Here is an 18,549-nt window from a genome sequence, read left to right as displayed (position 1 = left end):
TGCAGGAGGTAGGGGAAAATCAGGCCTGAGGACTGTCAATCAAACAAGGGAATGTGAGCATGAAATAGAGAAAGACCACAGTCAGGGAGAAGGGTCCTGTGTTAAAAATGGGTCCTAGAGGCCTTGTGGATGACGAGCTGGTACTGAACACAGAATTGCACCCATTCTAGGAACTCACCAAAGGTGAGATGGAGATGAAGTCAAGAGCAACAGCATGTGAACAGAATGTATGGTTGTGAAAAACAAATGTATTAACTTCGTACATCAAAATCATAGATACTAACACTACTGGTAATTTTTAGCTAACAGGATTTTAAAAATACCCATGAAAGAAAATCAGCAAAACTCCTGGCATCTAAACTCCTGGCACTGACCTTTTCTGTGTTGGCTCATAAGCAAGGCAGCGTGCTATTAAGAGATGGAACAGTGGGACTGAGAGGTAGTGTGTGTTTGTTTGGCAGGCTCTGACTGTGCAGTGTGGACCGTGTGTCATTTAATAATACCTGCAGAGTCACCATGGTGGAATGTATTGGCCCTGACTTTTCTGCACACTCCTCTTGATAGTACTGCTGTGACTATTCCAGAAAACCAGTCATCATGCATCAGAGCCCTGGGAACTTCCTTTAGTTTTAAGTGTATCTACCCATGACTAGAGTGAATTTTACCCACACTGCCTTCTTCCTTTTGCACTGCAAAGGAAAAAACACATTTTCTTTTGTCCTTTCAGCCCATTTCCCTACTGGGAAATAGTCAGCCAGCCTGTTACATCTATATAGGCACTCTAGAGAATGGAACTGTGCCCACCCTGAGCTAAGACTGGGCTGAGTTCATACCTGGAGGCCTCAGGAAGTATCCAGTTTCCAGAGTATTTGTTACTAGCCTCAGCAAAAGCCATTCTTCTCCCCTACAACCCCCAGCAGTCTCTTGTAGGACACAATTGAATAGCAAAATGTCTTTATATGATGGAGAAAACATGTCTCTTCCTGATAAGCTCTCAGATTAGAAAAGTTCATTTGAAAGGTTAAGAAGAAAAAATATTATAAGATTAATGACAATGATTCATTGATAATATTAAAATAATATTATTACTCTCATTAACATATTGAAAGCAGCCTACAGTACTCTGAAGGACTTGTGCTACACTTCTGAAAAAGCTCTTAAAATGATTTAAATCAAACTTCATTACTTCAGTGATGAATAAGTAGAAAGTTTGGATAATAAACAAACTGGATTAAAACAACCCCCAAAAGTTTGTGTGTCATAAGAATCCCAAATTCAGAGCCCTTTCTGTATGGGTTGAGGCTGAGTTGGTCAAATCCTTTAGCAGACAATGGAGAAGCATTTCCAAGGGTTGTAAAACCTGAAACTGATTGGAATGTAACTTATATGCTATTTGTTTAGAAAATTCATTAATTTCACTCATTTGTAGGGTTACCAACTAACCTGGTGGGTCAAGACCAAAGACTTAGCATACAGAACAGAAATCGAAGAAAAGAAGCCATAAGGTTGACATATATGTATGTGGTAGTGACAGAGGGAGAAGACATACTATGAGTGTGCATGGTTTTGCATAGGATACATGGCACTCTGCATTTCTACTTCAAGCAAATTGAGATGCCACTGCTCAAAGCTTTTAAAGGATTAGGTTGCATGGAGGTGGAGGTTGCGGGATTGTACAGAGCCTTAAATGTTGCTTGAAAACCCTGAGAAGAGAAGGAAAAGGAAAAAAGTGTAGCAAGAAGGGGGAGGAAGAAGAACAAAGAAGGAAGGAAGAAAGGAAGGAAGGAAGGAAGGAAGGAAGGAAGGAAGGAAGGAAGGAAAGAAGGAAGGAAGGCAGGAAGGAAAGGAAAGAAGGAGGAAGGAAGGAAGAAAGAAAGAAAGAAAGAAAGAAAGAAAGAAAGAAAGAAAGAAAGAAAGAAAGAAAGAAAGAAAGAAAGAAAGAAAAGAAAGAAGAAAGAAAGAAAGAAAGAAAGAAGAAAGAAGAAAGAAAGAAAGAAAGAGAAAAAAGAAAGAAAGAAAGAAAGAAAAGAGATTCTTGAATAGGTTCTTCACAGAGGACACTAAGTTTGTGACTTTGCTTCATAGATAGATGATGATGAAGCAAAATGAGGGTTGAGGCCTGATTCTTGGAAAGAAAGAATGGCCAAGTAGAACATCCAGGCTGTGTCTGCCTATGCATTAATTGTTTCTCAAAAAACTTCCTTCAGCTCCTAGTACCACAAGATGCCTTCTATACACAGTCTGGCACACTACACTCTCTCCGAGTCTAAACATAATACTAACCCTTGTTGTGCATACTCTGCATGGTACCTCAAAATCTTCCATTTTGAATCCTGGAATTACATTCTGGTCTCTGTTTATGCTGTGCCTGCCTCAAATGTCTTCTCTGTGATCTCTAATTTCAGAAACTTCATGGTGATATTTTATGGCCAGTCTTGAGAAAACGTCTCAAAGTTTCTTCTTTGAACAAATGCTTCTATTGTTTCACTAAAAAGCTCCCCAGAACAGGACAATGTTTGCTTGCTCTCTGTTGGTTTTCATTCAAATTGCTGCCCTTGGGAGCAAAATGCCATCCAGTAGTAGCTGGAGAATGTACAAGGTGGCAGGGTACACTTGAGAAACCACAAAACCAGGTATACTCCCCAAATAACCTCTTTCTTGTCGCCATTTCTAAGCACCAGACAAATCTGAGGCCAAATAAGTTCAGGGGGCTTAAATAGAGTAAGCCTCCATCAAATCTGCCTCAAATAATCACCTATCACACTTTGCCATGCTTATATACTTCCCTGGTATAAAACACAATTGCTCAAGGTCTAAAGAGTTTTGTTTTTTTTATTTTTTAACTAGGTTATAAATGTTTCCCCTATTGAGTGAATGAGTAGTTCCCCTTTAACTAAACCCTGCTGCCTGTTCTTTGCTGGCCACTGAGTCTCATTGTGCACTGCAAGGAACCAAACCAAAGCGTGAGTAACTTGCACAAAACCCCAGGAGAAGGTGGTCCCACAAAGCAGCCCTCTTTTCCTTCTATCCCTACAGAAGTGTAAAAATTCATTCAAGAACCAAGAATGAGGGGGGCCTTGCAAGAACACATATCTGCAGAGGAAGCAGCAAAACAGTAAGAGGAGAAGCTAAATTGATAAATTGAGCATTTATCCTCATATACAAGTATTATTTATGAGGTTGCCTTTTTTTTTGTCTCAAGCACAGGACCCGGTAAAATGTACAATGATGAGAAAAAAAATAAAGCTGTGTTTATCTGGTACAAGAGATAAAACAGACTCAAGGGCATTATATTTTTTTAAGTGAAATATCAAAAAATGTGTTAAGAGGCAGAAAAAACTGTTTAAATTCTGATGATGTATGAGGAAACTATTCTCTGGTAGCAACCTGGAAAAACTTTGCATAGAAAGAATGTTATACCCATAACTTGACAGTAGAGAAGAGAGAATGCGGATGGGCTGAGCTGCCAGTGGAAGGGTAAGTAATAGCCAGAGGAGAACAGAGCGGGGGCATCCCAGCTGGAGTTTCTGGCCCCCAAGAGGAGAAAAGAGGTACTGGCTGTTGAAATAGACAACCAGGCCATAGAATCAGGCTCTCCCTGTTCCAGATCATGTGCTGAACTCTAGCTTCTACCAGGATAGATTTCTGAGTTCACAAAGACACTCAGATTCATAAGTAAATAGATGGGAGATAATAGCATCAGCCTCGCTGCTTAAGAGGCTTTGGAGTAAATACAAAGTGAATGTCATGTACAAAATCATTCAGCAGTCAGATCATAAGCAGATCCCAAACAACAAGCCCATTTGTAGATTGATGAGGGAGGAGGATGCCAGTTTGATCTAAAAGTAAGAAGACTCACAGGGGAAATGAATACTTCTAACAGCTATTCTGGTGATTCGGATGGAAAACTAATTATGATACACAATGGAAGTGCCTTTGGGTGATGGACCTTTATTCTCTTGTGCTGGAAATTGGTTCTGAACCATCCAAAGTGAAGCTGTGAGAGAGTTTCTTGTAGCAACATTGTGCCTGCTTTGCTGTGGACTTCACAGGCTTTTCTAGGTCATGCAATACCCTTCATTTTGCCTTAGTTACTGATGAATCTCTCATATTTCACTGCTAGCCCGAAATCCAATATTGCATTGTGTAAAAGCTTTGTCTTTATCTCCAGAAATCCATGCACTTTGTGATGATGACCTGCACTTGTTCAATCCTGTTACCAGTGAGAGCCACCTGTGACCAGAGTGTCTTATACCAAGGGTTTCAGATTCTAGCTCAATACCCTGCATTTGGCAAGCAGCTTTTCAATCTTGCCACCTGATAATACAGGAAGCAGTGAACAAGTGTTTCCAGGGTACATCTTCAATATATAAAGAGTATATGAATCCTTATCTCAATATTTCTGATTTCTCAATGGCAATGACCAGAACTCAGGGTTGCAAAGATCCCTGGAAACAAATGTCTTGACCCTGATATATAAATCTGCATGGTAACTAAGACAGAAATCAGGCAGCTCAGGAATCTCAGAAAGTGTGACATAATTTCTTCTTTGTTCCCACTCTCTCCTATAGAGTTAGCCTTGGCACCAGACACCATGTTGTTAAGCAGCACAAGCCACAAGAAAGGACACATAAGGATTTCCAGTGGATGCTCCTGCTTATTAGGACCAGTGGAACAGCTGCGAATCAATGATCATGATGCTGGGAGAGAAGAAAGTCTTCACAAAATGTCCACCTCAGCTGATGCCTAATGGGTTGAGATGATCTGTCTCTGATGAGACATAAACCAACATAACAATATAAATCTATGCATGTGATGGTGGGTTATAAGTCATAATATCCTAGAAAAGGCCCAGGTGAGACAGAGTGATTTCATGTTCCACATGGCTCTCACCTTTAGTGCAGTTATGTACAGTGACTTGCATGCATGCAGTAGCAATGCAAAGGAAACTGCTTCATGAAATAATTGACTTCCTCCCTATTAGCATGAGAGTAACAAGCACCAATGGGCACTTGGCCTTGTGATCTATGCTGTAAGAAGGGTGGGGCAGATGTTGTTATAGTTTAAAATTTCTCTTTCCAAGAGTGCATGCCGGAGTCCACACTCTTGGTCCTTTATAAATAGTGTCTTGAACTTGAAGTAAAGGACTTTAAGCTTAAATGGAATTATTTGGGTGAATCATCATCTGGTATCTTCATCAAATGGCACACATGGATTCAGATATGAACCTATGTTGAGGAAAGACAACCTGGACAGAAGGAGGACTAGACAATACATCTGTAAGCCCTGGATCAGCAAGACTTGCAGGCAAAGCTGCAGGTTTGAGTAGAGCTCTGGGCAGGAAGGCTCTTCAGAGTCTTCCATTGGACACAGGCCTCACCAACACCCTTATTCTGACTTCTTGCCTCCAGAACTATGAGAAAACTGCTTAATCTGTTCCACCCAATTAAGGGTACTTTGTTACAGCTGACTTAGGAACTAAATTTAAAATTAGGAGGCTAGCACAGAGGACAGGGAGCCAGCAGAGAGGAAAAAGATAGTGAATGTGTCAAAATCAAATCTTCAAGCCAAGGTCAGCAAATACGCCTTTGGTTCACTCTGGTCCTCAAATTGGCTTTGTTTTGCTTTGTTGACATACAATTTAGATACACTACAATTCAGTCCATTGAAAATGCACAATTCACTGGGCTAGAGTTTGTGGGTAAGTAGTATAAGTAAATTTGCCCCTATTCCTCAGCACCTTTTGAGCATTGAGACAGGATAGGTTACAAGGAACTTCAAGACTCTTTCTTGCCAGAGAGATAGAAAAGTGGCGTTTGCCTTGCAAGCAGCTGACCCAGGACCTAAGGTGGTTGGTTCGAATCCTGGCGTCCCACATGGTCCACCAAGCCTGCCAGGAGCTATTACTGAGCAGATAACCAGGAGTAACCTCTGAGCACAAACAAACAAACAAACAAACAGACTCTTTCTTACTGTAGCTCTAAGGCTCTTCCTGCTAATGTGCTCTTGGCTGCCACTGAGCCAAAGTGAAGCCCAGAGAGCTGACATGAACTCTTCTCACTCCTGCTGCCTTGTGGATCTCTGCTCAAGGTCCTACTCACCCTCTGGACTGTGTTCTCTCTCTGAATATATGCAGAATTTTCTCACTTTTCTGTGCCTCACTCTGCAGGATTATCCTCTCTGCTCATCCCACTTCCCTGCACAGTCAACTCCTCTGCCACATGGTACTCAGCACAAGTACCATCTCCAGTGGCCAGTCAGGCCTCACACTGAGAGGTCCCATCACACAGCTGCCTGACTTCATAAAGGCATTTGCTGCTGATGTACTATCTCTGCTGCTGCATGAAATTTTCCAGAAGAAAAAATAACACCTCTACTTTATTCACCAAACTAGGTCTAGAATAGACTCCGGTACACATTAAGAGATGCATAGATGTTGAAAGTGTCAATATTACCACATATGGCCTGTGAATTCTGAATACACCATGGTACTGTGCATGGACCCTTTTTCTTCCACCCCCTTCTACAACTCCTTTTGTGCCTTTCCTGTGCTGACCTCGGGGCCTCTATAAAAGCTCTCTTCAATCAGGTTATGGAAGGCTTATCTCTAAAGCATTACCAGTGCCACAAGTGAAGTGCATGCATCTAAAACCTGCTGTTTAAAAATCAGCCTCTATAGGGGCCGGGCGGTGGCGCTAGAGGTAAGGTGCCTGCCTTGCCTGCGCTAACCTTGGACGGACCGCGGTTCGATCCCCCGGTGTCCCATATGGTCCCCCAAGCCAGGAGCAAACTTCTGAGCACATAGCCAGGAGTAACCCCTGAGCGTTACCGGGTGTGGCCCAAAAACCAAAAAAAAAAAAAAAAAAAAAAAAAAGAAAAAAAAATCAGCCTCTATAAAATATGCATATACACACAATCATACTCTCTCTCCCTTTCTCTCTCTCTCTCTCTCTCTCTCTCTCTCTCGTTCACTTTCTCTCAGATCAAAATCTAAGTGAGCTGACTCCTACCTGTGTCCTATGCCAGATCACAGATGCTCGGGAGTGACCCAGCTTGTTCCGGCAGGGACCTTTGTCATAATGGATCAAGAGGAAATCATCCTGGGAAGGAAGAGAAAGAAACATTGATGAGAAATTTCTTCCAGTTTAGTGAATCATTCCTGCCTGAACCAAATTTTTTTTTTCTTTTTGGCAAGGGTTGTGAATGAGGACATGAGACAGTAAATGTAACAGGAACACAAGGGACAACAGGCCACCCCATTGCTTCTCCTGCCAGCCAGCTGGTGCTGCTCAGACCCAGTTCCTGCTCCTGGAGTGTCCATATCCATCTTGGACACTAGAGGGAGCGCTGCTCCCGGGCTCGTCATGAGCTTGAAAGGCTCGTCATGAGCTTCTAGGCGCAGAAGAGGCTGGCTCAGGATTCCTAGGACAGAGGATCTTGTGCTGATGCAGGGCTTTTACACAAGTAGGTCAGAAGTTCTGTTTATACTCTATACTGCTGGCCCTGTGGTTGTTTTGCCAGAATCCTTGTTTTCTTGCCCCTTCCTGTTGCCTGGCAGTACGATTCCTGAATTGGACAGTTTGCTTTAATTCTGGTCAATCCTTCACCAGCAGTTTGTTGTTGTTGTTGTTGTTTTGTTTTTACTGTAAAGTGCCTTCTCTTGGCAGATCAATGAATGTTTTCATTCCTTCAAACAATCTTGGAAGAAAGCATTGTTTCCTATACTTTCCTGTCAACTCCCAGAAAACAGCCCAATTCTGTGCCCTCCAGTACTTAGTGGCCTTTGACATGCAACCACTTACCCAAGACAACCTATCCTCATACATTGTCAGCGTCCTGGAACTGGGATCTCCCACAAAAGTTCATATCTTTTCCCAAGTTTCTTGGTTCAGGATTGGCACCCACATCCTCACTAAGGATCTATTCTTCTTGCAGGACTAGACTTCTGTTCATTTTTATTGAGGTAATTCACATAGTAGTGTTGGGGAACTCTAAGGTGCCAGGGATCAAACCTAGGGCTTCCACTAAGAAAACATGTGCTCTGAGTTATGTGACCAGCCCAGAAATAGAGTTTTTCTACAAATTGTCCTTTTTCCTAAAACTGACAGTACCTCTTTTCTGTTGTTGGTGAAATGCACAAAGGAGGGGAGGCACCAAATTCATGAGTATAACTGTAAATAATCACTTTATAATGAAAGAGTAAATAAGTTCAGAGTCCACTGTTTCAGCAGAGAGGGCAGGACAGAGGGGCTATTGACTGGCCCTTAAAATCAGCCTGGAGCACAGAAAGGCACTGCTGCTTTCACAGGTGAGACCTCTGGGTGTCTGAACATACAGCAGAACCTCAGGAAAGGTTTTTACTGTGTAGGAGCAAGAAATCTTATGGGAAGGTGTTTGGATCTGTCTCCCTTTAGTCAACTCTCTTTGGTAAGATGATATCACAAGTGACCTGGGCCCAGTGTAATTCAGGCTGAACTCTGACTTTTAGGAAGGGCTTCCTGGATCTTTAGTCTTTGGTGAATTCTCTCCTCCATTTTCTAAACATTGAAACTTACTTGTTCTCTTCACTGAGATTCCTGACTGCATGGCTAGGCCTCATTTTTTTCAGATTTCTCAACAACCTAGGCTCTCAAAGTTACTTTTTGAATTTAATTTCTGAACTACAAACTGGGCAAATTTCACAGGGCATTGGGCCCCAGGCTTTCAAGGTCATAGACACTGCTTGATTGCTAAAACTGCCCTGGATATCACCCCGATTGCAGAACTAGGATAACTCAGACCCATAACTCATCTTGCCCATAATGAAACCTTTTTTCAGCAGCACCTTCTTTCTCCCTGGAAAACTACTCTCCTGTTTTTATGGACAGGGTACCCAGAATTGAATCATGATGGCATGTACATTGCTGAAGGTCTAGACAATAGACCTTCAATGGATCTTTAATGCATTTCTTAGACCAGACCATTTTCCCTTCTATTGTTCAGAGAAGTTTCATTAATCCCCTGGGTGGAAACAGAAACAATAGAACCAGCAGGTAGAAATCAGCAATCATTACAATCAACTGAGATATCCCATGATAAAAATAAATTTCTATGAACAATTCTACTCAGGAATGTTTGAGTGAAGGTTTGAGCTTAAGTGTAAAATTAACTTGAAATAGCCTGGCCTAACAGAAAGACCTGAATTTGAGAGTCTGACAAATCAGAAGAATGTTTGCTTATTATTCTGGGATATTTGAGGGGAATGATAGTTGAACCTTCTGGGCTTATTCTTGGGGGGGGGGAGAATAAGAAAACCATTGGGCAAAAATTATGGGTTGTATTAGGCAAAATGAATCATCAGTAATTGACTGGAGAAAGTGTCTCTCACAATTATATGCCATGAATATGTTTTATTACTAGTTCAGAAGCAGAGGAAAATCTGGATTTCTGATTCTATAAGGACAGACACAAAGCAGGACAGACCCAAGAAGGATGCTCTCTAAATAGCTGGCACTTCCCATGCCAACCTAGGTAGGAGATTATCTCAGGCAGGGAAACTTGTAGCAGAGGAAAACAAATAAAATATCTTCCTCTCCCAGAAAGGCATTTCTAGCCTTGTCTTAAACCTGGTCTAAAATCATGACCACTGTTATCTTTGATGAACTGCCCAAGAAGAAATCCCCTTTGCTTCAGAAAGTACCATAGAGAGCCAGGGCATCGTTTTCTAAAAGTCTTCCATTAGGAAGCAAATCAGAACAGTCTAAGCCTTTCAGAAAGAGAATACAGAGAGGATTTTGGGTCTGGCAGCTAAGCCATAGGCAGGGGACCCAGTTTTAGAATTCAGTGAGCCAGATAGAGTTCTTTAGAGATCAGAGCATGAAAACTGCTCTATGTGCCAGAAAATAGGCAGTGGAGTTTCCCTCTCATGCCATGGAGAGGCACACTGATTACAGAAATCAGCCCCTCTTGTCAACCTTTTTTTCTCTTTTATGTTTTTAGACTGCAATGGGCTGTGCTCAGAGCCATCTCCTGGCTCTGAATTTGAGAATGTATGAATTGAACTTGGTACCATGTTTTCTTCCCCTTTGGGAAGACAGGGAAATGTCACTGTCTGAACATTTGATAGTAGGCTGTCACTGCTTTCAAAAATAGTTGGGATATTGTAAGGGAAAAACATTCCTACATATATGCAATCAGGCTTTGAAGGACTTCGTAAAGCTTCAGAAATCATCTTTTTGATGATTGGCTTCCTATGACCTAAGGTCAGAAAATGAGCTGAACTGGACTTAGGTTAAGAAAAAGAGTTAACTTTGTCAAAACAACTTACTAAGCTTGCTAAGATAAAAATGACCACAGAAGAAAAATGGTAGCATTTCCCAGACATTTGTTCAGAGACACAAAGTCAAATCCCTGTTAATTTAATTTCTTAATGTTAATAAAGAAACAAGGGGCTTTGCAAAATAAATAAACCCCAAAGAAACCTTCTATTCAGCTCTTTGAAAGAGGCCTTTAGATCACAAACTTGCAATTTACTTAATATTCCATTTCAAGGAGACACTCATCATCAATGACACTGCAGGCCTGTCCTTCCCAGTTCTCCCACTTCACCCTGGGCTGGGAGTACTTTCTTCTTCTCCCTAGTCAGAGTTCATGCTTTTAGCTAAATTGAGCTGATCTGCAAGGCACTCAGAGGATGCTTCTTTAGAAACATCCAGACATGGGTTTTCTATTTCAGACAGTTAACAAATAGAAACGCCTGTAAAGGTCAAAATGGTTTTGCCCCAAAGCCACTTTATTTTAATTAGAACATTGTTAGGTCACACCTTATTTTATTCCAATACAAGTCCAACTTTTCCTTAGCACTTCATCAAGATTTTTGAAATGTAAAAAAAACAAACCACCTAGACTGCATTAACTCCATATTGGTACTTTTTTTCCTAATAAATATATTTATTTAAGCACCATGGTTACAAACATGTGTTTCAGTCATATAAAGTACACCCCCTTCACTAGAGCAACCTTCCCACCAACAATGCCCCCCCATCTTCCTCCTCCCCATCCCCCTGCCTGTCTTCATGGCATTCTATTTCTCTCACTCACTACCATTTTCATGATAGTTGTTAGTGTAGTTATTTCTCTAACTACACTCACCACTCATTTTCCTATACATGGATGGACATGAAAACTATTTTGCTGAGTGAATAAGACAGAGAGAGAGATAGATACAGAATGGTCTTACCTGTGGAGTTTAAGAAAAATAAAAAACAGTATTGCAATAATATCTAGAGATAATAGAGATGAGGCTGAAAGGACCAACTCACAATATGAAGCTTACCAAAAAGAGTGGTGAGGTACTTTGTCTGTTACTAGACCCTTCCCTGGCCTGGGTTGGATTGAAGGGGAATAAAAATGTATTGTTTTGGTGGGCTTCAGACCTTCCAATCCTAAATTTTTCACCCTCAAGCCTGGCTTGGATTATTAATTCTTCACTCCAATGTTGCTCCAAGCCCATTCTCCTGGGGTTGGATTACAGCAAGAGGAGCCTTACAAACCATTATAACACAGGAGGTACCGGATACTCCCACCTTTATTATACCAGAGACAGGTGCCAACACATGAATAAATAATTTGATACATCACCAGTTCTGTTTTTACTCCACAGCACCTATTTACAAAGACTTCTCTAACAAACACACTCTCCTAAGAGCAAAGTCAAAATGAAATCTTTGCATGGGTGAAAAAGGAGAACTGGAAATAGAAAAGCAGCATTAGATGCATCATAACTTGATGCTCCAGAAAATAATGAATGTCAGGAGCACTCAAAGGAGAGGCCAACACTGAGCAGGGCTGAACCCAGAGACACCTGGGAGCTGAATGCTTGAAGAACACTCAGCTGCTGTGGAAAAGGAGACTATCAGAGGCTAGAAATTTCCATTTAGCCAAATAGCAGCAAGTGCGTCTGTTATTCATCACTGCAGATGACATGGACATCACAGCAGAAATTGACCCCAAGCCTAATGGTGCAACCTAACATTCTGCTTTCATTTCTGGCTGATCTTTACTAACAGTCATGGCTGTGGACTGAGGCTTATGTGTCATCCCTTCTTGTCACCACCCCACTTATACATGTTAAATTTCTGATCCACTCAGTGTTGGTAATTTAAGGTCCCCATCTATGAGGTGAAATCTCGATGGTGGAGTTATTATTAGTGTCCATATGAAGGAGGAGACTGGTCAGATTTTCTTTCCTTCCACATATAAGAACACAGAGAGAAGGTAGCTTCTATAAACCAGTATCCCTGATCTCAGACATCAGCCTCCAGAAAAGTGAAGAAAAAATGTGCCTGTGTCTGGAATGCCAGTTCCCAGTCTATGGCTTCTGGCCTAGCCAGGGAAACATTAAATATCCCTATAGATCCAACATACTTAGGATCACAGACTAATTCCCAAGCCTGAGCTGGCCTTTCACTCCTAGTGACTCCCATATTAATGATTGTCTTCTAAGCAACCAACCACTGTACTTCACAAATTTGTATCCTCATAAGTATAGAAAACACACTGAATAATGTGTTTCAGTTTCACAGAACATTCTCTAAGTTTAGTAGGAAATGGCAAGTCTTGTTTCCCACTCCAAGTCAAAACCCCAAAATCACAGACTTGAACACGGTCAAGTTCAAAACTCTACTCACGTCTAGAGATTCGAGGCAATACCAGCAGAAGGCATGCTTGCAGCTCCTGCACATCATCTGTGCACAGCCCTCGTCTCTCTCGATATAAACCCGACATTGGGGGCAACGCTTGATGGGTGCATCATCCTCCTCCAGCTTAAAGGAAGAGCTGTGGGAAAGAGTCCATCATGGTGATTGGAGGGACTGCAAAAGTTGGATCACATGTTATCAAATAAAACAAATTGGAAGAAACTTAATCTCAGGAGAAAGGATCATAAAAAGTGTGACTGTCATTTTGATTGAAGGGTGAATGTGGGATGAATGACATTGGGGCCAGGTTGTGGCTCAGTGGTAGAGAATGTGTCTTGTACACATGACACCCTGGATTAGATTACTGGCACCAAATTTATAAGGGGTTGAAGAATGAAGAATATCAAAATCCACCAAAATTAAGCCAGATCTACATTTTATAACAGAGAAGCTGAATAATACAATTATGATAATGCTATATACTTCTGAATATATTTTCTTATATTCCAAAGTACCAAAAATGTTATGCACTTTGATATTATCAAAAATAAATAAAAATGTGTATTAGATGAAACATATGGAAGGATGTAGCGGAGGAACTTGAGTACTCTGAAGGTGGTGATGTGCAATAGCTGCATAGTAATACCTTAAACATTAACACTTTTGTAAACTTTTGACCCTAAGCTATAATAAGTGAATTAAAAAAATAATTTTCAAATAGGGTGAGCCATGGGGAGAAGGATAAGATTGAATCTTGAGACAGTGATGGAGAGATGCTGACATTCTGAAGGTGTGGGGTTAGAACACTATCTGTCTGAAATTACTATATATCACAGTACCTAAATAAAAAAGGTTGAATCAAAATTAAGCTTTTTAGGAGCCAGAGTGATAATGGATCTTCTAAGTCTCTTGTCTTGCAAATCACAGATCTGGATTCAATTCCCAACAACTTTGTGATTGCCAGGAGTAACCTATGGACACTATTGAGTGTGGCCAAGAAAGAAAAGGAAGGAAGGAAGGAAGGAAGGAAGGAAGGAAGGAAGGAAGGAAGGAAGGAAGGAAGGAAGGAAGGAAGGAAGGAAGGAAGGAAGGGAGGGAGGGAGGGAGGGAGGGAGGGAGGGAGGGAGGGAGGGAAGGAGGGAGGGAGGGAGGGAGGAAGAAGAGAGAAAGAAAGAGAGAGGAAGGAAGGAAGGAGGGAAGGGAGGAAGGAAGGTAGGAAGGAAGGAAGGAAGAAAAGAAGGAAGAATGGAAGGAAGGAAGGAAGGAAGGAAGGAAGGAAGGAAGGAAGGAAGGAAGGAAGGAAGGAAGGAAGGAAGGAGGGAGGGAAGGTAGGATGGAAGGAAGGAAGGAAGGATGAAAGGAAGGATGGAAGGAAGGAAGGTAGGATGGAAGGAAGAAAGGATGGAAGGAAGGAAGGAAGGATGGAAGGAAGGAAGAATGGAAGGAAGGAAGAATGGAAGGAAAATGGAAGGAAGGAAGGAAGGAGGGAAGGTAGGAAGGAAGGAAGGAAGGATGGAAGGAAGGATGGAAGGAAGGAAGGATGGATGGAAGGAAGGAAAGAAGGAAGGAGGGAAGGTAGGAAGGAAGGAAGGAAGGAATGAAGGAAGGAAAAAAGAGAAGGAAGGATATTAGGAAGGAAGGATGGAAGGAAGGAAGAATGGAAGGAAGGAAGAATGGAAGAAAGGATGGAAGGAAGGAAGGATGGAAGGAAGGAAGAATGGAAGGAAGGATGGAAGGAAAGAAGGATGGAAGGAAGGAAGAATGGAAGGAAGGAAGAATGAAAGGAAGGATGGAAGAAAGGAAGGAAGGATGGAAGGAAGGATGGAAGGAAGGAAGAAGGAAGGAAGGAAGGAAGGAAGGAAGGAAGGAAGGAAGGAAGGAAGGAAGGAAGGAAGGAAGTAAGTTGAGAGTATACTAAGAATTAAATAAATGTTCCAAGCACTTACAGCACTAAGATACTAATGACTTAGTCTGAATAAACTGGTTTGTAGTGGTTAATCTTGATAAGCATTAAGTATTCCAGGGCTGACTCTTTTACAAACCACTTCTCTCTCTATTTCCTTGAGTGCAGTCTTATCATCATTGTGAGCCTGAGGAAATATTATTGCTTGAAAGGAGTCTAGTTCAATAACGAACATTGTAATGTAGCCAATAAGCAGTATCTATGCTAGGTAGCTAATTATGGAAAATAACATAATTGACAATGACTATGGAAGGGTGCCCATCCTATGCTATTATTAATATTTTAAAAAATGGCAAATGAGCAGAAATGCCTTGGGAAAACTATCAAAGATTATGAGGTTCATTTTTCTATTTCCTGTTCAGGCTCACTGCATTTTTCAATATCTGTAGGAGACGGATGAGTAGCCATTCAGAATTTGCTGCATTTTCACTGTATACTCATTGAATCTGGGAAAATTCTGCCATTTTGAGTGTGTTCTGACTGAAAAATCGTCACAAGCATTACAGAAAATGGAAGAATGTTCAAATGTTTTGATTTGATCTTTAAGTATAAGTTTTCTGATGTGTCATAGTGAACTTTCCACATGACCAAATGATTTTCTGAAAACACTGTCCCTTGCATCTGAGCCAAAGGGTGGGAACTCCAGTCCATGGGTTAACAGACCTAGGAAATCACAAGGTCTGGCCCTGGTACATGTTGGGACAGACACATGCTTCTCATGAACTTCTCTGCAGCCCATCTGCCTAGACTGTATAACCCATGGATTATGTTTTTTTTTAAATATACAAATGGTCTTTGGGGGTAAAATGGTTCCCCACCCCTGTTCTTTCTGAATGTGGTTTTGTTTTCATAACTGGCAGAAAGTAAGTAGTTAAGACACTCTGGAAGAAAGCACAAAGACTTGTATTTTATAATTTGGAGTTCAGATATTAACAAGTCCTTGCTGTGCTCATTCTGTATTATCCATTCTTGGTCTCTTTTTCTACAAAAATGAGGTTGACTGCATCCCTTTTAGAGAGATATAAAGATTAAACATGCATTAGTAAGTAATCAATAGATGGTGGTTTTTATTACTATTATTGCTGAAGGATAGCAAAACTGTCTCAAGCTTAAATTTATCTTCAATTTAAAAGGAAACTATAGACCAGCAATGGCCACAGAGAATGGAATTTAAAAAAGAACCAGGGTGGTCACAGGGAGAATAAGAACATGGGGAAAGAACAGAAGAAATGAACAGACATTTCCTTTTAGAAGAAATACAGATAGCCAAAAGGCACATGAAAAAATGCTCCACATCAATAATCATCAGGGAGATGCAAACGTCGCAAAGAACAAGAACATGAACAAGAACAAGAACAATCACTATGGTGTGGATATGGGGAGAAAGGAACTCTCATTCACTGCTGGTAGGAATGCAGTCTAGTCCAGCCTTTTTGGAAAACAATATGGATATTCCTTAAAAAACTGGACATTGAGCTCCCATATGATCCAGCAATAACACTCCTAGGGATATATCCTAGGACCATAAAAATACAAGATGCCCTCTGCATTCCTATGTTCAGAGCAGCAGCAAAAAAAAAAAAAAAATGGTGAAGTGCCCCACAATAGGCATTGGCTATTATGTTCTGTTCATAGTTCTGTTCTACACAGATACTACTCATGGCCTCTTGCTGAAAGCATTTTCATTTCTGCAAGAGCCAGAAAGTCATGAGGCACAAATACAGTGTTTAAGGTTTGGCTCTGGGGTCAGACAGCATTGTTTTGGTATAAAAGCCAGGAGAAACCTCAAAGTAATGAAACTAATTTTCTCTTATGACTCATATGCTAATTTTTAAGGAAATTCCACGAACAGGGACAACATTAGTGGAAAGTGAAGAGTCTCTCTGAGGGAGACTTTTCAAAATGGAAACAGTTGAAACAATAATAAAAAGTAAGGTCTGGATGCATTGCGGCATGCAGAGAAATTTGTATGACCTAAACCATGGTTTTCAAATATTTTCTGGTATTTGAATTAGACGTTCAAATACTGGCAGTAATAATTCTTACCATAAACTCACATTTATGAAGGAAAATGGAAGTCTTTGACAATATGAGTCTAAATGACAATCCTGTCATGTCTTTTAAGGGCAAATACCCAATATAACAGTGAAACAAATCAAGGGATGAATGGAAACTTGGAATAAGAAAAGATTAAACTCAAAATCAAAATCAAACTTTTTCATATGAAAATATCTGTGTGCCCTCAGTTCTGAAGAACCTCTAGTCTAGCTCGGGATCAGGGATATAAGAAGGAATGGCGAGAACCAACACAGAGTAAAGCTAGTATAATCCATTAACTCTAGATGATTGTCAGCAAGTGAGAATTTGAGCTTACTTATATTGCTAGGCACCCAGATTTCCATGTGAATTTTTTTTTTTTTTTTTTTGGTTTTTGTCACATCCGGCAGCGCTCAGGGGTTACTCCTGGCTTTATGCTCAGAAATCGCTCCTGGCAGGCTCGGGGGACCATATGGGATGCTGGGATTCGAACCTCTGTCCTTCTGCATGAAAGGCAAATTACTTCCATGCTATCTCTCTGGCCTCCATGTGAAATATTTTGATTTTCAAATATCCACAAAACGAGAACTACTATTTAAGTCTACCTTCTTTCTTTCCTCTTCCCTTCTCTCCCTTGCTCCTTTCCCTAACAACCACTGATCAGAAAACCGGGCTGCATGATTCTATGTTCAAACTTGAAAATACCATGCTGTTTGAGCCTTGTTGGTGCTAGAGTATGGCTACCCTAAAACTGCTCAGGGAACTTTGAGGATATGACTGGTGATGTAGAGATGGGAAGGGCATGTGATGTTGGAATCAGGAATTCATGCTAGGTTCTGTTCAGACAAAACATGTACCCCTGCCTAACTTCTATGTGTCATGACCCTGTAACTAAATTGTTTTGTTTCTATACTTTCAATGGTATTAACTTAATCTGGTGATTGAGGTGTGTTTTTGTTCTTTTTTAAGTAAATAACATGATGATTTACTATATGTATTTGCATGTGTGTGTGTGTATGTGTGTGTGTGTGTGTGTGTGTGTGTGTGTGTGTGTGTGTGTGTGTGTGTGTGTGTGTGAAATGCTGGCCAAACATCCTGTATAAGATTAAAGAGACCCGAACAACAGGATGGAGCAAGATTAAGTCCGTAGGCTACAGCATTTATTATCTTCCATCTTTAGAAAATTTTATGCAAAAAAAGTCATGCATGGGTAGGAGGGAGTCTCAGTACAGATAATAGTCCACTGGTAATCTGAGCATACAGGAAGCATGCTTCCTCTTGCAAAGTCACAAGGCATTACCACTCTATGTATAAATTAGGGCCATTCTATAAGCCCTATAACCCATTCCAACATTTGAGTACCTGTTGGAAGCTAAGGTCTGGATGACAAAGTTAAAAAAAAACAGGTTCAAAAAAGTTAGGCTGTAACATCAGAAGCACAGTTTAATGTATGAAATAACCACATACACAGATTTACTAAGACCTTATGTCCAGTGGAGATAGACAGTGGAAACTGGACCGTTTGAAAAAAAGAGGGAGTGAGCAAAAGTGTTTAGGAACCTCTGAGAAAGGAGAAGGTGGAATCATGACAGGAGAAGAAAAGGAGGTGGGAGGCATAGCTAGTGATCATGGAATTGGAGATATATCAGAATTTCTGACTCAGAAATGGAGTCTAAGAAACATGGGAACAATAAGTGGAAGCATAAGCCACAGAAGACACTGTAGGACAGTGAAGGGCTGAGCACTAGCAAGATGGCATGTTTAAACCTGCACATTTCATGTTACATAGACCATGTGCATCGGACTGAGCAAAGGTGGGTGGACATATGTGATCTGCCATTTCCAGCTTACTTGCCCCCCTGTTAGGGAAAG

At 41.0% G+C, this 18,549-nt stretch overlaps 1 protein-coding gene across 1 annotated transcript in view; it reads right to left on the bottom strand.

Annotated features, from left to right (window-relative positions):
- RNF144A (ring finger protein 144A) overlaps positions 1-18,549 on the bottom strand; it is a 138,124-nt gene that overhangs the window by 5,045 nt on the left and 114,530 nt on the right. Inside the window, exons 7-8 of the mRNA XM_049784555.1 lie at positions 12,669-12,816; positions 7,011-7,100 (exon numbers count right to left, since the gene is read on the bottom strand). Of these exons, the coding sequence (XP_049640512.1) occupies positions 7,011-7,100; positions 12,669-12,816 (238 nt within the window). The remainder of the gene's footprint in view (positions 1-7,010; positions 7,101-12,668; positions 12,817-18,549) is intronic.

This window comes from Suncus etruscus, chromosome 12 (assembly GCF_024139225.1).
Source record: "Suncus etruscus isolate mSunEtr1 chromosome 12, mSunEtr1.pri.cur, whole genome shotgun sequence".
In the NCBI taxonomy this organism is placed as follows: domain Eukaryota; kingdom Metazoa; phylum Chordata; class Mammalia; order Eulipotyphla; family Soricidae; genus Suncus; species Suncus etruscus.
The sequence above is the reverse complement of the archived record's forward strand: the minus strand, read 5'-3'. Positions and strand labels throughout refer to the sequence as shown.